At 43.4% G+C, this 18479-nt stretch overlaps 1 protein-coding gene across 3 annotated transcripts in view; it reads right to left on the reverse strand.

Annotated features, from left to right (window-relative positions):
* Positions 1-912: 912 nt before the first annotated feature.
* gpd2 (glycerol-3-phosphate dehydrogenase 2 (mitochondrial)) overlaps positions 913-18479 on the reverse strand; it is a 29856-nt gene continuing 12289 nt past the window's right edge. For 2 of the 3 annotated variants that reach the window (XM_027018468.3, XM_027018469.3), the window contains 11 exons: positions 16826-16990; positions 16206-16350; positions 13794-13987; positions 11577-11711; positions 11178-11353; positions 10051-10182; positions 9112-9270; positions 7154-7266; positions 6957-7035; positions 6046-6144; positions 913-2496 (listed from right to left, as the gene is read on the reverse strand). In XM_027018468.3, the coding sequence (XP_026874269.2) occupies positions 2371-2496; positions 6046-6144; positions 6957-7035; positions 7154-7266; positions 9112-9270; positions 10051-10182; positions 11178-11353; positions 11577-11711; positions 13794-13987; positions 16206-16350; positions 16826-16990 (1523 nt within the window). In that variant the 3' untranslated portion in view covers positions 913-2370. The remainder of the gene's footprint in view (positions 2497-6045; positions 6145-6956; positions 7036-7153; positions 7267-9111; positions 9271-10050; positions 10183-11177; positions 11354-11576; positions 11712-13793; positions 13988-16205; positions 16351-16825; positions 16991-18479) is intronic. The other variant, XM_027018470.3, reaches the window with a different exon arrangement.

An 18479-nucleotide genomic window follows, 5' to 3' on the forward strand; every position in this document is an offset into this window, starting at 1 on the left:
TGAATACATATCGACCCAACTCATTACGGCAAAAATGTCACATTTAATTCTAGACATTGTTCTATTCGTATGTTAAATCTTTCAACGCGGACCACACATGGAACTCGACGACCACGTGCTGTCGTATCTAAAGGTAGCGGTGTTTTCTCCCTTCACACAAATTTAACTAATATTTAGCCACCAGTTGGACTAAATCACCACATCTGATAATGGCGTTATCATTGGTTTTAAAGGGCATCTGGGTGTCTACTACGGATTTGAGATTTTAATGAGGGGAGCAGTTTTCTTCCACATCACCTTATTCCGTTTTCCCTCCAAACGGGTCGTCCATTTTGGACACTGACCTCGAGGGTTTCCAGCAATGGCCTGTCCACCGGCGCGGCCGTGGTTCCCGTGAAGGCTGAGATTGAGTTTAATATACCGGTGTAATCACACTGGATTCACGAGGCCAGTTTTACTCCAGCTCAAACGAGCTGAGGATTAGCGCTAGCCGCAGCGCGAGGCTGCTGCTTTAATTGCATTGTGCTGGCCCTTCCTCGGTCCCAGTGTGACACGGCCCATGGGGGGATTATTGGAGCGGCAGATTAAGGGACATCCAGCCACTGAAGAACAGCGATGCTGAGAGCATGGATGGACCTAGCGCCTCGGGTCCTCATTAATCGGCAAAATTAAAGCATAATAGATTTATTTTGGCACTGGATGTGGATTTGGAGTCAATTAGTTTGAATCCTGCTATCAAAGGGGAGAGAATTACTGTATATGTTGAGGTGTGCGCGTGTGCGTGCACGAGTGCGCATGCACTAGACAGAGCGGAGACGAATATGTTTTGGTCGAAATGTGAACAATACTTCAAAATATTCATTGAGCAGACTGACAGCCACACACAAATGAAAGAATAACACAAACAATGCATTTCGCAACCAGATCTTTTTAATTATACAGCTGCATTGTATGGTTCTTTTTTTCATAGAATATCTCTTTCACTCAGGATTCGGGTGAAATTGCATCCTGTAAGAACGCACAATAAATCATCAGTTTAACTTCTGTTGATCTCATATACTTAAGATGACAGTGGAGCCATTGCTGAGGTTGTCACATTGTGTTCACACCTGACTGACAATGAGGGATCTGGGTGCAGTGATTTACCAAAAGCTAGTGTTGAGCATTTCGACTTTGGGGGAGGCGCTGTTCACACCGCACAACCTTGCACATTACACGAGGAGGAATGTGAGCAGGAATTATTGGGGGGGGACACGCCCCCCTCCCAAATATGCCTATGATCTTGAGTAACTCCATAAAATAAGTATACTTCTTGGATTAATGCTTATAATGAAATATTAAAGTACATAGCTACTTAAATCAATGATAATACACAAAAAGGGTTTTAAAAAGTGTGAGGCTATGCGTGTGCTTCTCAGCATGCCACGTTCATTTACAGTGTTCTCTCTCAGCACAAAACACGGCAGTTCCAGAAAGCTTCAACAATATGCAAAAGGCAGAGAACAGAATGGAACAGATCTTCGCAAAGACTGGAATGATCATAAAAATGAATCATGAATCTAACAAAACAAAACAGATCAAGTTCTCGCTGGAAATATTCATTACAACTATTAGATAAAATACAGATTTCAGTGATTGATTTCTTGTAAGCGATATCAAGACAGTAATATAATGTCCATAGTACTAAAAACACAATATTTAGTCAAAATCTGTTTTTACAGTATCAAAATGACAATTTCATGATTTATCACTGGAAAAAAAATAGTTACCCATCAAACACTGTCCAGGACATATTTAGCATGGGACAATCTTTAGATTAACAGTAAATATTCAAATCTTTGGAAAGCCACATAACAGTACAAAGAAAACCTGTTATTCAAGCCGTGATTTAATCTCAGAGCACTAACGGCACGTCAGCGTGTGTAAACGTGAGAAGATCTAGAGAAAGTGCAAAAGTTCGCTAAGCGTAGTCGCGGCCAAGCGCCATTCTTCATGAACTCTCGTCGCACGCGGTCACAAGGCACAGCACTAATACAGCACCGTCACTAGACCAGCTCATCACACTGACCAGCGAGAAGAACAAAACGGCACTGCATGCATCAGCCATGCAATCCATGTGGGAGAAAGGTGACAGAAAACAAACGCTGCCAATAAAATAAAAGAAAACTTTTAGAAAGGTTAAAGGACTGCATTATTACACGAGACTAAAGAGACACAGCTTTTACTGTTAAATAATTGAAATTGTGCGTATTACAATAAATTCAAAGCAGCATTGAAAAACAGATTTTAAAAAAAGTTCAATCAAAGGCAGTTTGGTTGCGATCTCGTATGACAGTCAGCGGTCACCCCGGCAGAGGCCATGGTTGAGTCTCACACCCCTCCCCCACTGCGGTCCACCGACACTGGTCTTCGAGAGTCCAGCCCTTCCTCGGCGGTCTTCATCAGTATAGCCAATCGGCTGTCGGAGATCTGGCCCCTCTGCACTGCGCTCATGAGCTAATCCAATCAGAACACAGTGGGAGCATATCTAATGAGACACATTACAAGAACCACCAGTGCTTATGCAAGAAATGTTTCCCAATAGTCCTATTTAGGGAAGTATGCAGATATGCGTTTGTTTGATATATAGTTGTGTGTGTGTGTGTGTGTGCGCGCGCGTGTGTGTGTGTGTGCGCGTACAGGGCCGGATAGAGCCCGTTTGTGGCACTAGGCTATGAAACATTTGAAGCCCCCTTAAAATGAAAATTTTATATATATATATATATATATATATATATATATATATATATATATATATATATATATATATATATATATGCAGTATAAAATCAATGACAGGATAATGAACAGGTGATGATGAAACACACACACACTAATTCTGATACAACAGGAAAACAAAAAAACAATCAGAACAGGCACTCCAACGTGAGCAGGACTGCAGCCATCAAATGACAGCTAAAGCGAGTCACGGAATATACGGCTCATGTAGAAACGCCGTATGTTACCTCTTTAGCTGGAGCTTGTGTTTCTTGTTGCTGTTTTTGTTGGCTGGCCATCAATTAGTTTTGTATAATCGTTTTCACACTTGTCTCAATACCAAGTCCACTTTTTCAAAACACTTAACACATTCACCATATCAGACTCTGTGAATTAAACTGTCTATATTTTTCCATTGCTTTAATGCAAAAGGCATTCAATAACCACTTCTTCCAAAATTCAGGAATCCAGCAGCTACAGTCTGAACAACTACAGCAAATATCGCATTTAGACATTTAGATCATCTGTTCACAACAGTAAACATGTTCAAAGCCAAAGAAAATTCTGATCGTTGTTGACAAAACAGATTATTACCATGAACACAAAAGTGTTCAAACTGAAATGTGCATGTATATAGAGGGAAAATATAGATGTAGTTGTCACTGAATAATGTAAATAATGTAAATATTGATTGGGTATACCAGTATATTATTGTATATTATTTATTTTCCAACCTACAGTATATAGCACTTTGAGAACAAATGTCAAAATACAGTAAACCCCCTGAAGAATAGTGTGGCTTTTGTGATGTTTATTTATTATATATTGTTTTACATGATACAGTAAATATTGTTATTCTGGATTTACGATACAGTAAAACATTTGATCATTTACAGTTTACTGTAAATTTAACAGTCATGACATCTATTGTGAGAGGTAAGACAACAGATCAAATTTTTCTTAAGATGCCTTGAAATATTTTGGATGCAAAAATAGAGGAAAGTACTATATACATTCTATGAATATGTACTATATGTATATGTACTACATGCACTATATACACTATATGAATATGTATTAGATGTATATGTAGTACACGTACTATATACACTATATGAAGATGTACTATATGTATATGCACTACACATACTATACACACTATATGAAGATGTACTATATGTATATGCACTACACATACTATATACACTATATGAATATGTACTATATGTATATGCACTACATGTACTATATACACTATATGAAGATGTACTATATGTATATGTACTACACATAATATATACACTATGAATATGTACTGTATGCACTATATGTAAATGTACTACATGTACTATATACACTATGAATATGTACTATATGTATATGCACTACATGTACTATATACACTATATGAATATGTACTATATGTATATGCACTACATGTACTATATACACTATATGAATATGTACTATATGTATATGCACTACACGTACTATATACACTATATGAATATGTACTATATGTATATGCACTACACGTAGTATATACACTATATGAATATGTACTATATGTATATGCACTACACATACTATATACACTATATGAATATGTACTATATGTATATGCACTACATGTACTATATACACTATATGAAGATGTACTATATGTATCTATATGTATATGCACTACACATACTATATACACTATATGAATACGTACTATATGTATATGCACTACACGTACTATATACACTATATGAATATGTACTATATGTATATGCACTACATGTACTATATACACTATATGAAGATGTACTATATGTATATGTAGTACACATACTATATACACTATATGAATATGTACTATATGTATATGCACTACACATACTATATACACTATATGAAGATGTACTGTATGTATTATATGAATATGTACTATATGCACTATATGTAAATGCACTACACGTACTATATACACTATGAATATGAACTATATGTATATGTACTACATGTACTATATGTATTATATAAATATGTAATATATGCACTATATGTAAATATACTACACCTAATATATACAATATATGCATGTGTATTATATGTATTATATGAATATGTACTGTGTGCACTATATGGATATGTACTATATGTATATACACTATATGTATATGTACAATATTTACTATATGTATTATATGTATATGTACTATATGTGTATGTACTATATATACATATGTGAAATTGTTTGTGTTGTTCATTCTACACTAAGTGAGTCCAGTGGGAGAAAGCATATGTTATGTTAGTTATGTTAAAGTTATTTTATAGTTATATGTTATGCTATAGTTGTGTTATTGTTGTGTTATAGTTGTGTTACAGTTGTGTTATCTTTGTTATAATTGTTATATTTGTGTTATAATTATAGTTAGGTTATGTTATAATCACGTTTGCATGATATATGAAGTGTTTTGTTGGTTGAAGTGTATTAACTGATGTGAAGGTTAACTGATGTGCTGAGGTGTGTATTTCAAATGTGTGAAGAGTTTTGAGGAAGTGGACATGGTACTGGGACAAGTGTGAAAACTAGTACATTTTGGCAGTTTTATGTGATGAAATGGCAAACAAATGGAATGTGGTAGTGAACTGAAACTTTAGGACACTCTGTCCCTTGCAGGATGCATGAAATACAAAATAAGCAATGCAAACATTTTTGAAACCTGTTGATAGCAGAACCTTCGCTAATTATACCCTAGCCTGTAGCCTATATAGACTATACGGTCGTGGATGTGTGTGTGTGTGTCCGCTCATGTCATGCCTCACAACATTCCCACACATGCACACACACACACTCCATTGGTAGCCTCATTAAGTCCAGAGCTAAATGGACAGAGGTCATCCTACTTTAACACCTGTCTCCCAGTCCCTATCAGATATGGTGTTAATGTAATTCATGCCCTGTTGCAGAGAGACAAAACTCCACACGACTCGTCCTGAATGACTCAGCGCAGACACGCTCATTATTCTAACTTCCATAAAGACATCTCAGAGCTTTTAATTACAGCTGGCCTGTCAGGCTACAGGTGGAGGTGCAGTGTTCACACCTTCACCTCGCACTACAGGAGTTTCTCTCAAACCAGGCAATGCAGGGCCCAGAAAACGCAGCCCTTGTGGATGGTCTGTGATCTATTATTAAAGCTGCAGGAACACCTGGGACTAAACGTGGCAGAGTTTCTGTCTCTGTCTCGGGACAGTCTCTGTCTCGGCGGAGCCGTCTCTGTCTCGGCAGGACCGTACCTGCAGAAACTCGTCCAGCTCCACCTGCCCGTTCTTGTTGAGGTCGACCTCATTGAGGATCTCGTGGAGAGCATTCTCGTCAATCTGGATGCTGAGTTTCTGAGGGGGATCAAGAATCATGCAGTCAACATGCAGAAGAACAACGTGTCTCACAGTCCTTCAGATGAGGTCTTTTACCGAGCCGTACACAGACGTAAAAGTGACGTACTAACAGCGAAGGCAGGACACAGCATCAGTTAGTGGTGATCAGTAAATGGAGGCAGCGTGAAGACTGTGTGAAGACAAGCCCAGCAGCACCAGTGAGAGCCAAAGCGTCCTCACATCTAACGCCTGCCGAGATGTCCTCACGTCTAAAGCCTGCGAAGATGTCCTCAGCTTTAACGCCTGCCAAAACGTCCTCACGTCTAACGCCGGCCAAAACGTCCTCATCTTTAATGCCTGCCGAAATGTCCTCACATCTAACACCTGCTGAAACGTCCTCACCCCTAACACCAGCTGAAACGTCCTCACATCTAACGCCTACCGAAATGTCCTCACGTCTAAAGCCTGCGAAGATGTCCACACCTCTAACGCCTGCCAAAACATCCTCACCTCTAACGCCGGGCCAAAACGTCCTCACATCTAATACCTGCTGAAACGTCCTGACCTCTAACGCCAGCCAAAACGTCCTCACGTCTAACACCTGCTGAAACGTCCTCACCTCTAACACCTGCTGAAACGTCCTCACCTCTAACGCCTGCTGAAACGTCCTCACCTCTAACGCCTGCTGAAACGTCCTCACCTCTAACGCCTGCTGAAACGTCCTCACCTCTAACACCTGCTGAAACGTCCTCTAACACCTGCTGAAACGTCCTCACCTCTAACGCCTGCTGAAACGTTCTCACGTCTAACACCTTCTGAAACGTCCTCACCTCTAACACCTGCTGAACATCCAGCGTTGTGATGAATCCTTTGCTCTCTTTGTCAAATTTGTAGAAGCGTTTCTTATATCTGTCAATTACATTAGGATTAGTACAGTGGATAGAAACCAAAATTCACATAACAAAGCACACAGCATGCATGCACACACACTCAAACACACACACACACACACATACACACAGAGTACCTGGCCACTTCCTGGGGAGTGAGTGAGATCTCAGACATCTTGGTGAGCTGTTCGGAGCGAGCTTTATATCCCATCTCCTGGTACAGGAAGATCTTGGCTGCCTCCAGCTCCTCCTGCAAACAGACACGGGAGCGCCTGTAACATCTCAACAAACCATGCAGCCACCTGCACAGTGCTCTCTGGTATGGAGGTGACATGGCCTGTGTTCAAGGAGTGCTCATGTCTTGAACTGAGTGTACAGTTTTTGGGTACTCCTCCCTGACCTAGAACTAAACATCTAGTTTTAAAAGTCACCATCTATTTAACAAACACCGGCAGGTTTTATGGGAAAAAATGACCACATTTTGATATCATTCTCCCAAAGAGAATTAAAATATGTCAGCAAAGGTGCTGAACAAAGAGTGCTTTTCTCTTTCTTCTCCTTCTTTTGTTGTTGGTTTTTTTTTTTTGTATGGGAATAATTATTTATCCGATTTCCTACTTGAATCCAAACACAACAAAAGTATTTTCATTCCATAAAATGAATGAACGCTGCTACTGAGAATCAGCAGATCCCTCCAGCAGAAGTTACGTCCAGCTGTACCGGCCCAGAATCCCCTGCGGAGATGTGTTTGTGTATGACGTGTGTGTGTGTGTGTGTCTGTGTGTGCATGCGTAGGGTGTGGCGCACCTGTATTGTGTGTTACAAGAAGGGGAAAGCGTTGAGCTCATGGGAACTGAAAAGTCTGAAAGCGGCCCAGTAAACTGCTATTATTACCCCTTTTGTTTACGGGGCAGGAAAAGCTGTGGAGATGTGTGTAGAAAGGGCAGAGTAACCCTATCAGCGCCTGCCATACGCTGAGTCAACACCCCGCGCGGTGCTGGCTCAGGCACTCACACACCACCCGGCTGATACCCCGTGATGCAATTGTGTGCTTATTTTAAGACGCATTATCCCCGCTAGGCCCAGTGTTTTAGGCCAGGATTAACAATAGGCCAGCGCTGGGGGGAGCGAGTGCTCAGCTAACGTAACCTTTGACTGGCGTTTCTTCAGGGGGGTGTGCAGGAAAGCCTGTAAAGGTTTTGAAGGAGTCGTTACGTAAAGCAGACAGCACACACGCCCCCTAAAGCAAGGCAGAGGAAGACCGCAAAAACACCAAATAAAACATAACCGCACTCTTTTCCTTTGATATTCCTATATCATAACTGTAGTCATTCCCTTTGATATTCCTATATCATAACTGTAGTCATTCCCTTTGATATTCCTGTATCATAACTGTAGTCATTCCCTTTGATATTCCTATATCATAACTGTAGTCATTCCCTTTGATATTCCTATATCATAACTGTAGTCATTCCCTTTGATATTCCTATATCATAACTGTAGTCATTCCCTTTGATATTCCTGTATCATAACTGTAGTCATTCCTTTTGATATTCTTATATCATAACTGTAGTCATTCCCATTGATATTCCTATATCATAACTGTAGTCATTCCCATTGATATTCCTATATAACTGTAGTCATTCCCTTTGATATTCTTATATCATAACTGTAGTCATTCCCTTTGATATTCCTAAATAATAACTAGTCATTCCCTTTGATATTCCTATATCATAACTGTAGTCATTCAATTTGATATTCCTGTATCATAACTGTAGTCATTCCCTTTGATGTTCTTATATCATAACTGTAGTCATTCCCTTTGATATTCCTATATCATTACTGTAGTTATTCCCTTTGATATTCTTATATCATAACTGTAGTTATTCCCTTTGATATTCTTATATCATAACTGTAGTCATTCCCTTTGATGTTCCTATATCATAACTGTAGTCATTCCCTTTGATATTCTTATATCATAACTGTAGTCATTCCCTTTGATATTCCTATATCATAACTGTAGTCATTCCCTTTGATATTCTTATCATGGGTATGGGATCGTGGTTTTGGTATAAGGTGTGAGAGAGGGAAACACCTTCTTCTTCTGCTCACTCCAGCCCAGGTGCTTGGCCATGATCTCCACGACACGTGGAAGGGCTTCATCTGCTGCCTGGACGTTGAGGAACCCCAGCCGTGTTCTCCGTGCAATTACGTCGATGGCCGTGCAGGCGTACTCTTTAATAGCGTAAACCACCTGGACACGAGCAACAGTCAACACTACACACTGTATACTACACACTGTACACTGTAAACTATACTGTACACTGTACACTCCACACTGTACACTCCACACTTTATAGTATACACTACACACTGTACACTCCACACTCCTCATTGCACACACCACACTGTACACTACACACTGCACGCTTTATACTGTACACAACACACTTTATACACTACACACTGTACACTACACACTTCACATTGTACACTCCACACTATACACTACACACTGTACACTTTATACTCTACACACTATACATTACACACACTACACTGTACACTACACACTCTACACAACACACTTTATACTATACACTCCACACTACACTCCATACTCCACACTGTACACTCCACACTTATACACTCCAACACTGGTAGCAATGATTTATTATTATTAAGTGTCAGGACTCCCTTACCAATTTGAATGATCAGAACCATAAATTATGTTATATTTTGAAGTTTAATTAGCAGACCATTTAAGATGAAAATCATTTATAACTTATAGTGGAGCACTTAAGACTCACTGTAGTATTTCAGTACTAAGTACGTGTGTTATTTATCAGTATTCACTTTAGTGCTAATTACACCGCAGAGGCTCCTAACAACAGCACTAATTCCAACCCTTGCTAACTGTAATATTTAATATTAATATGTAATATCATATAAAAATGCAACATGCAAGAAGTATATATATTATACTTCTATATATATTTCTATAACTCATCTTCAGATAGGTGTGAGTACGTACCTCGCTCTCTATATAGGGGAACTCAGACACTAGCCTTTTTCCGACTATGGGCCACCTCTTTCCTGTGACCTGAGCCATCTTGGCAACGTCGAACGCTCGCCCTCCGTAGGTGGCTGCCAGGTGCTGTGCTACCTGTGGGTGGAGCGAAGAGCTGTGGTCAGTTCCTGGTTACCGCGGCAACGCAGGCTGCCCGGCGCTAGACTCTCCAGCGGCCGCTGCAGGGTCGGCACGGCGCCGTGGGCCCGTGAGCCGTGCCCGTCTGCCTGGTGCACTGCCGTGGGCTGGGTGGCAGGTCCTCCAGTGGCAGGTGGGTTAAACTTCTGAGGCCGCCGCTTCATTAAGCACTCAGACAAATACAAACTGCTGCCTGCTTCGATTCAAACTCTTCCGTCGCGTCTCTTGCCAAAGGTCAAGTGCTGTCAGAAATCTGCATGCTGACCTTTTGAAATATGCGGCAGAAGCCAGCGCCCATCAGAGGGACGGAGCTCTGCTCGGTTCTCCCATCTACTAACGAAGGGCCTGCCAGTCTGACCACTGGGGACAGCGGGAGCCTGTAGTTGGCTCGTCTTACTCGAGAGTGTCCTGTCAATGGGAGACAGAGGAGTCCACCAATCAGAGCGCAGAGCCTACTCCAGAGTGTCCTGTCAGTGGAGACAGAGGAGTCCCACCCACTGGGCTGCTGAATCCTCAGATAAAGTCCAAGAATCATTTTCTAATGGAAGCATAAAGCGATCATGGTACAAGACCCTTTGGACTGCTGCTGAGGTAAAAGGTCTGTAATGCTCTGAAGGAGAGTGTAATCTCCGTCACTCTCTGAGGGAGAGTGAGTGTAATCTCTGTCATGCTCTCAGGGATAGTATGTGTAATCTCCGTCACTCTCTGAAGGAGAGCAACTATAATCTCCGTCACTCTCTGAGGGAGAGTGAGTGTAATCTCTCATGCTCTCAGGGATAGTATGTGTAATCTCCGTCACTCTCTGAAGGAGAGCAACTATAATCTCCGTCACTCTCTGAAGGAGAGTAGCTGTAATCTTCACCCTCTGAAGGACAGTAACGGCGTTAACGAACCCCGCCCCTCCCCCAGCTAGCGAAGCTTGGGACAGACCCCCCAGGACCAGGGCAGCTCACCTCGTTCTCCAGGCCGTAGTCCTGCACCAGGCGGATGTAGAGGGTGGGGGTCCAGTCTCTCCCTCCCTCCAGCATCAGCCCCACCGTCCGGCTGGGCCCGGCCGGCAGCGAGTGCTCCTTCACCGCCACGTCCAGCGTCTCCTCGGCCATGGACCGATACGTAGTCCACTTCCCACCTCCAGGAAGAAACAGCACCATGTCAATGCTTGAAACTGATGTGCACACCTCTGATTGTTGGACGTAAATGAGGGCTATGTGTGTGTGGCCTCGCCCATGATTGGACGGTTGGCAGTTAAACAGGCCAGACAGACAAATGTACTAAAAAAACTAAAAGACAAGTGACGTGCATGTGAGGCTGGACAAAGAGGCGCTTGTCTGGGTGGGGGGGGGGAGGCTGACCGGCGATGGTGACCAAGCCACTGGAGCTAACGCTGACCACGTGGTTGCGGCAGATGGACTGCGTGTCTTTGGAGCCGGGGTCAGTGACCAGAGGACGGATGCCACTCCAGGCCGCCAGGATGTCTCCTCTCCGCACTGAGAAGAACAGAGAAGAGCTGCCATCACCCACATACTGACACTGTACACACAGCTGCAAACACGGTTACAATGCAGCTACAAAAGCATTTAAAGTCATTTGTGAACAGTAGTTCATAAGAACATGACCTAAACACTAAGCCAGTTTGAGATGTTTAAGATGTTTCATGTGTTTCTCTGCTGGAGTGTGTGGTAGTGTAGAGAAGTCCTGTCCTCAAGCTCTGCCGTCTCAACTCAAGTGGATCTGCGCGTGGCGACCGCACACACTTGAGTTCTCCATGGCGGTGACATGTCGAGCATTAATTATTAAGGCAGAGTTGCGTATGGACGGATGAACACACCTGCCACTGTAATATGCAGGTTGATATTTCTGAATGGACGAAAGAGAGAAACGCAGCAGAGAAGCAGACGGCCGACTCATTATCAAAGGGCATCGCTGAAACATTTATGACAGGGCTAGGAACGCTCAGACAGCAGGCACGCACACCTACACGCACACCTACACATACACACACACCTACACACACACACACACACACACACCTACACATACACACCTACACACACACACACACCTACACACACGCACACACCTACACACACACACCTACACACACACACCTACACACACACACACACCTACATACACACACACACCTACACATACACACAAACACCTACACACACACACACACCTGCACACACGCGCACACACACACCTACACACACGCACACACCTACATACATGCACACACACACGTACACACATGCACATACACCTACACACACGCACGTACACCTACATACACACGCGCACACACACACACCTACACACACTCACACACACACCTACACACACTCACACAAACACCCACACACACACCTACGCACACACACACCTACACACACTCACACACACACCTACACACACACACACTCACACACCTACACATACACCTACGCTAGCGCACACACACACACACGCTCACACACACACATACACGATCACACACACACACACACACAATCTGTACACACACTCACACACATGCACATGCACAAGCACAATGCAGGGCTGTCACCAGGAAGCAAGCCCTTTGAGGAAGGTGTCCATTTCGGAAGCCACAGAATCTGTTAATAATGAGGAACAATCATGAGTGTATAATTAACAGTATAATTAACATTTCAGGAAAAGCTTGAATGCTCCGGTTACAGGTTTGTACAGGTGTACTCAAAATTAGCACTGGAGGAGCAGGAGAGGCTGCCGTCCAGAGCAGGAAGAGGAAACAGTCCACTTCTCTTTTCTTTTTATCCCCAACCCCCCCAACGACTCCCCTCCCCTACTGTGCTAGTGGGTGTGGTCCGTAAGCCGCCACCCCACTGCTCATCCACTGTCTCCATTTTCCCCATCGCTTGTCTTGTTGTCTTGTTCGGCCCTTCGGAGTCGCCCCGGGAGCACGGAGGACACGCTGCGCTTCTTTGGGCCCTGAGTGGGAGCCACAGGGTGGGTGATGGTGGGAGAGCACACCAGGAACAGGGGAACTCCCGCCGGTGCCAGCAAGGTCATGAGATGCTTAACGAGCACTTAACAAGTTAACGAGGCAAACGGACCCTGCCTCAAACGACCCGAAAGGACACGGCTCCGCTAACGTAGCCAATCGGGGACTGATTCAACCGCTATAGGTCTGATCACTCAGACAATCAAGCCCACGGCGGCGGCGTTATGTCCTACTGGAGTGCGGCTCCCAAAATCAAGACCTCTGTTCTCTGGCAAGGAGCCGCAAGGCAGTTGTTGGTCCAACCTGTGTGGAAAGCCTGCCTGTCTGTCTGCAGCGCGAGCACAAACCCAGCCCACGCAGAACCCGGGGTGCTAGGCAGACCGAAATCGATGTTTATCATTCTATAAGGACACGAGTTGAAAAGTTATAGCGGAATGAGTGTGTATGAGAACTTTGTTGGGTGGATTTGCCATCCAGGCACCGTCCCAGATCTCAGAGAAGTCCATTCTAGAGAGTCCATTGACTCCATTGTTTCTGTGGGAGCGTTTCTAGAGAAAAGCTATGTGATGCACGTCCACTGTACCTTCCACGTCAGGGCTGAGGTAGTTCCGAACCTCGTTCAAGATGAAGTTGATGTCCTCCTCCATAGGGATGGGGTGGGCCGTGACGTCGGTGGGCGTGTCCGTCGTCCCGGCGATGGTCACGTTCTCCCATGGCAGGAAGAAGATGACGCGTCCGTCACTAGTGGCCGGGTCCAGAAGGCCCATGTTGTCAGGGCTGTATGGAAACAGACACACGTACAGGAACAAGCTGCAGATTAGCCGAGCCATGGTACGGTAAGCACAATGGGCCACTGCACTATGAACAAGCCTGACATTAATATAACACTTTATTTTGGACCTTCTCCTCTGAGCTGCTAGCCGTCTCAGCTGCCATGGCTCCTCGCTCCACCCCTTGATGCCCCCTGCTGTAGCCCACCACACCTGCAACCCAGACAACTACTTCTCCGCTGCCCTTAAGGGACGTTCTCTTGCGGGTTGGGTCTTGGACACGTGCACACCTCGGGACAAGACTAGGACCTCTAGAAAGTTGGACTAGACATTAACTGCTTATTTAATTTTTTAGTTATTTGTCTCTTTAAACTGTTGTTTTGTGGTGACCGCTGTCGGCCAGAGTAGGATGGCCCCCCCATATGAGTCTTGGTTCCTGGTGGATCTGGTGGTATACATAAACTGGGGTTTAGTTTTATAAATACCAGTACTATTACTAAACTTGCGCCAAGTGCTATAAACATGCTAGGGGCTTAGTACCTTAAGTAACTAGGTTTTAGTGCTATGAATGTATTTGGGCTTAGTACCTTAAGTAACTAGGTTTTAGTGCTATATGTGTACTTGGGCTTAGTACCTTAAGTAACCAGGTTTTAGTGCTATGAGTGTACTTGGGCTTAGTACCTTAAGTAACTAGGTTTTAGTGCTATGAGTGTACATGGGCTTAGTACCTTAAGTAACTAGGTTTTAGTGCTATAAGTGTACATGGGCTTAGTACCTTAAGTAACTAGGTTTTAGTGCTATAAGTGTACATGGTCTTAGTACCTTAAGTAACTAGGTTTTAGTGCTATAAGTGTAAATGGGCTTAGTACCTTAAGTAACTAGGTTTTAGTGCTATAAGTGTACATGGGCTTAGTACCTTAAGTAACTAGGTTTTAGTGCTATAAGTGTACATGGTCTTAGTACCTTAAGTAACTAGGTTTTATTGCTATAAGTGTACATGGGCTTAGTACCTTAAGTAACTAGGTTTTAGTGCTATAAGTGTAAATGGGCTTAGTACCTTAAGTAACTAGGTTTTAGTGCTATAAGTGTACATGGGCTTAGTACCTTAAGTAACTAGGTTTTAGTGCTATAAGTGTACATGGGCTTAGTACCTTAAGTAACTAGGTTTTAGTGCTATAAGTGTACATGGGCTTAGTACCTTAAGTAACTAGGTTTTAGTGCTATAAGTGTACATGGGCTTAGTACCTTAAGTAACTAGGTTTTATTGCTATAAGTGTACATGGGCTTAGTACCTTAAGTAACTAGGTTTTAGTGCTATAAGTGTACATGGGCTTAGTACCTTAAGTAACTAGGTTTTAGTGCTATAAGTGTACATGGGCTTAGTACCTTAAGTAACTAGGTTTTAGTGCTATAAGTGTACATGGGCTTAGTACCTTAAGTAACTAGGTTTTAGTGCTATAAGTGTACATGGGCTTAGTACCTTAAGTAACTAGGTTTTAGTGCTATAAGTGTACATGGGCTTAGTACCTTAAGTAACTAGGTTTTATTGCTATAAGTGTACATGGGCTTAGTACCTTAAGTAACTAGGTTTTATTGCTATAAGTGTACATGGGCTTAGTACCTTAAGTAACTAGGTTTTAGTGCTATAAGTGTACATGGGCTTAGTACCTTAAGTAACTAGGTTTTAGTGCTATAAGTGTACATGGGCTTAGTACCTTAAGTAACTAGGTTTTAGTGCTATAAGTGTACATGGGCTTAGTACCTTAAGTAACTAGGTTTTAGTGCTATAAGTGTAAATGGGCTTAGTACCTTAAGTAACTAGGTTTTAGTGCTATGAGTGTACATGGGCTTAGTACCTTAAGTAACTAGGTTTTAGTGCTATAAGTGTACATGGGCTTAGTACCTTAAGTAACTAGGTTTTAGTGCTATAAGTGTACATGGGCTTAGTACCTTAAGTAACTAGGTTTTAGTGCTATAAGTGTAAATGGGCTTAGTACCTTAAGTAACTAGGTTTTAGTGCTATAAGTGTACATGGGCTTAGTACCTTAAGTAACTAGGTTTTAGTGCTATAAGTGTACATGGGCTTAGTACCTTAAGTAACTAGGTTTTAGTGCTATAAGTGTACATGGGCTTAGTACCTGTGTATGTGTGTGCGTATGTGTGTGATGGCAACATGGCAGACAGCTTTCTACTACTGAGGTGGACAGGGGTGTGATTGATCTGACCTGTAGTATCCAGGGATGACGATGTGAACTCCAGCGCTGGGCTGACAGATATTGGCCGCTCTCTGGTCATCCATTTTGCGCAGTGAGTCAGTGAAGGGCCCCGTGGCGTTAATGACGCATTTGGCGCGGATGTCGAACTCCTGGCCTGTGGACGCGAGAAGGGCGTTGAGCTGTTAGAAAAGCCCAAAACCAGACAGCTGAAAACATCCATGAAGCCCAAGGCTGAAGTCACTAAACACACATAGACCAGGAGAGAGAGAGAGAGAGTGAGTGAGTACCAGAGAGAGAAGACAGAGAGACACTGATAGACCAGAAGAGAGAGAGAGAGAGAGAGAGAGAGAGAGAGAGAGAGAGAGAAAGAGAGCGAGAAGGGTCACAGTGCCACTGGTTCAGGAGAGGAAGACCAGCAGAACAGTGTATGTGCAGGAGGACAGAGGTCTGTGGTGTATGTGTGTGTGTGTGTGTGTGTGTGTGTGTGTGTGCGCATGTGTGAGTGTGCATGCACGTGTGTGTGTGTGTGTGTGTGAGTGCGCGCGTGTGTGTGTGGGTGTGTGTGTGAGTGTGTGTGAGTGCGCGTGTGTGTGTGTGGGTGTGTGTGTGAGTGTGTGTGTGTGGCCCACCTGTGATGACATCTCTGCAGCGTGCCCCACACACCTGCCCCTCCCCCGTGACTGGGTGAGCCTTCTTCAGCAGCTGCACCACCTCCGTGTAGTTGGCTATGGAGGCACCGTGACGCGCTGCTGTCAGAGCGATCGCCAGGTTCATGCGGGAGTCGTTGTGCTGGCCTGCGATGATCCACCATGTGGAGTGTTAGGATCTCACACACACACACACACACACACACACACACGCATGGTGTGGAGTGTTAGGATCACATACACACACATGTGCACGTATCAAGTAACATATGACACCTGCTACCTATAACAGGTTCACATTTGGTGTTACTACACCTGTTAAAATGATGACTACAAATGACCTTAAACCAAGTCCTACACTTCCTGGTTTAGAATTTCCACTGCTTCTACACACCTGAGCCAGGTCAGTAGTTATGTATCAGATCCAACATGACCTGAGCCAGGTCAGTATTTATTTATCAGAGCCTACATGTTACGTAGTTATATATCAGACCCTACATGACCTGAGTCAGGTCAGTAGTTATGTATCAGATCCAACATGACCTGAGCCAGGTCAGTAGTTATGTATCAGATCCAACATGACCTGAGCCAGGTCAGTAGTTATTTATCAGATCCTACATGACCTGAGCCAGGTCAGTATTCATTTATCAGAGTCTACATGTTACGTAGTTATATATCAGACCCTACATGAACTGAGTCAGGTCAGTAGTTATGTATCAGATCCAACATGACCTGAGCCTGGTCAGTAGTTATTTAGCAGATCCAACATGACCTGAGCCAGGTCAGTAGTTATTTATCAGATCCTACATGACCTGAGCCAGGTCAGTATTTATTTATCAGACCCTACACTACCTGAGTCAGGTCAGTAGTTATGTATGAGACCCTACATGACCTGAGCCAGGTCAGTATTTATTTATCAGACCCTACACTACCTGAGTCAGGTCAGTATTTATTTATCAGACCCTACATGACCTGAGCCAGGTCAGTATTTATTTATCAGATCCTACATGACCTGAGCCAGGTCAGTATTTATTTATCAGATCCTACATGACCTGAGCCAGGTCAGTATTTATTTATCAGATCCTACATGACCTGAGCCAGGTCAGTATTTATTTATCAGACCCTACATGACCTGAGCCAGGTCAGTAGTTACGTAGTTACGTATCAGATTCTACATGACCTGAGCCAGGTCAGTATTTATTTATCAGACCCTACATGACTTGAGCCAGGTCAGTATTTATTTATCAGATCCTACATGACCTGAGCCAGGTCAGTATTTATCAGACCCTACATGACCTAAACCAGGCCAGTAGTTCTGTATCAGACCCTACATGACCTGAGCCAGGTGAGTATTTATTTATCAGACCCTACAGGACCTGAGCCAGGTGAGTATTTATTTATCAGACCCTACATGACCTGAGCCAGGTCAGTATTTATTTATCAGACCCTACATGACCTGAGCCAGGTCAGTACTTCTATATCAGATCCTACATGACCTGAGCCAGGCCAGTAGTTCTGTATCAGACCCTACATGACCTGAACCAGGCCAGTAGTTTTGTATCAGACCCTACATGACCTGAACCAGGCCAGTAGTTCTGTATCAGACCCTACATGACCTGAGCCAGGCCAGTAGTTA

Source organism: Electrophorus electricus, chromosome 3 (genome assembly GCF_041902795.1).
Source record: "Electrophorus electricus isolate QZ-2024a chromosome 3, ASM4190279v1, whole genome shotgun sequence".
Lineage (NCBI taxonomy): Eukaryota > Metazoa > Chordata > Actinopteri > Gymnotiformes > Gymnotidae > Electrophorus > Electrophorus electricus.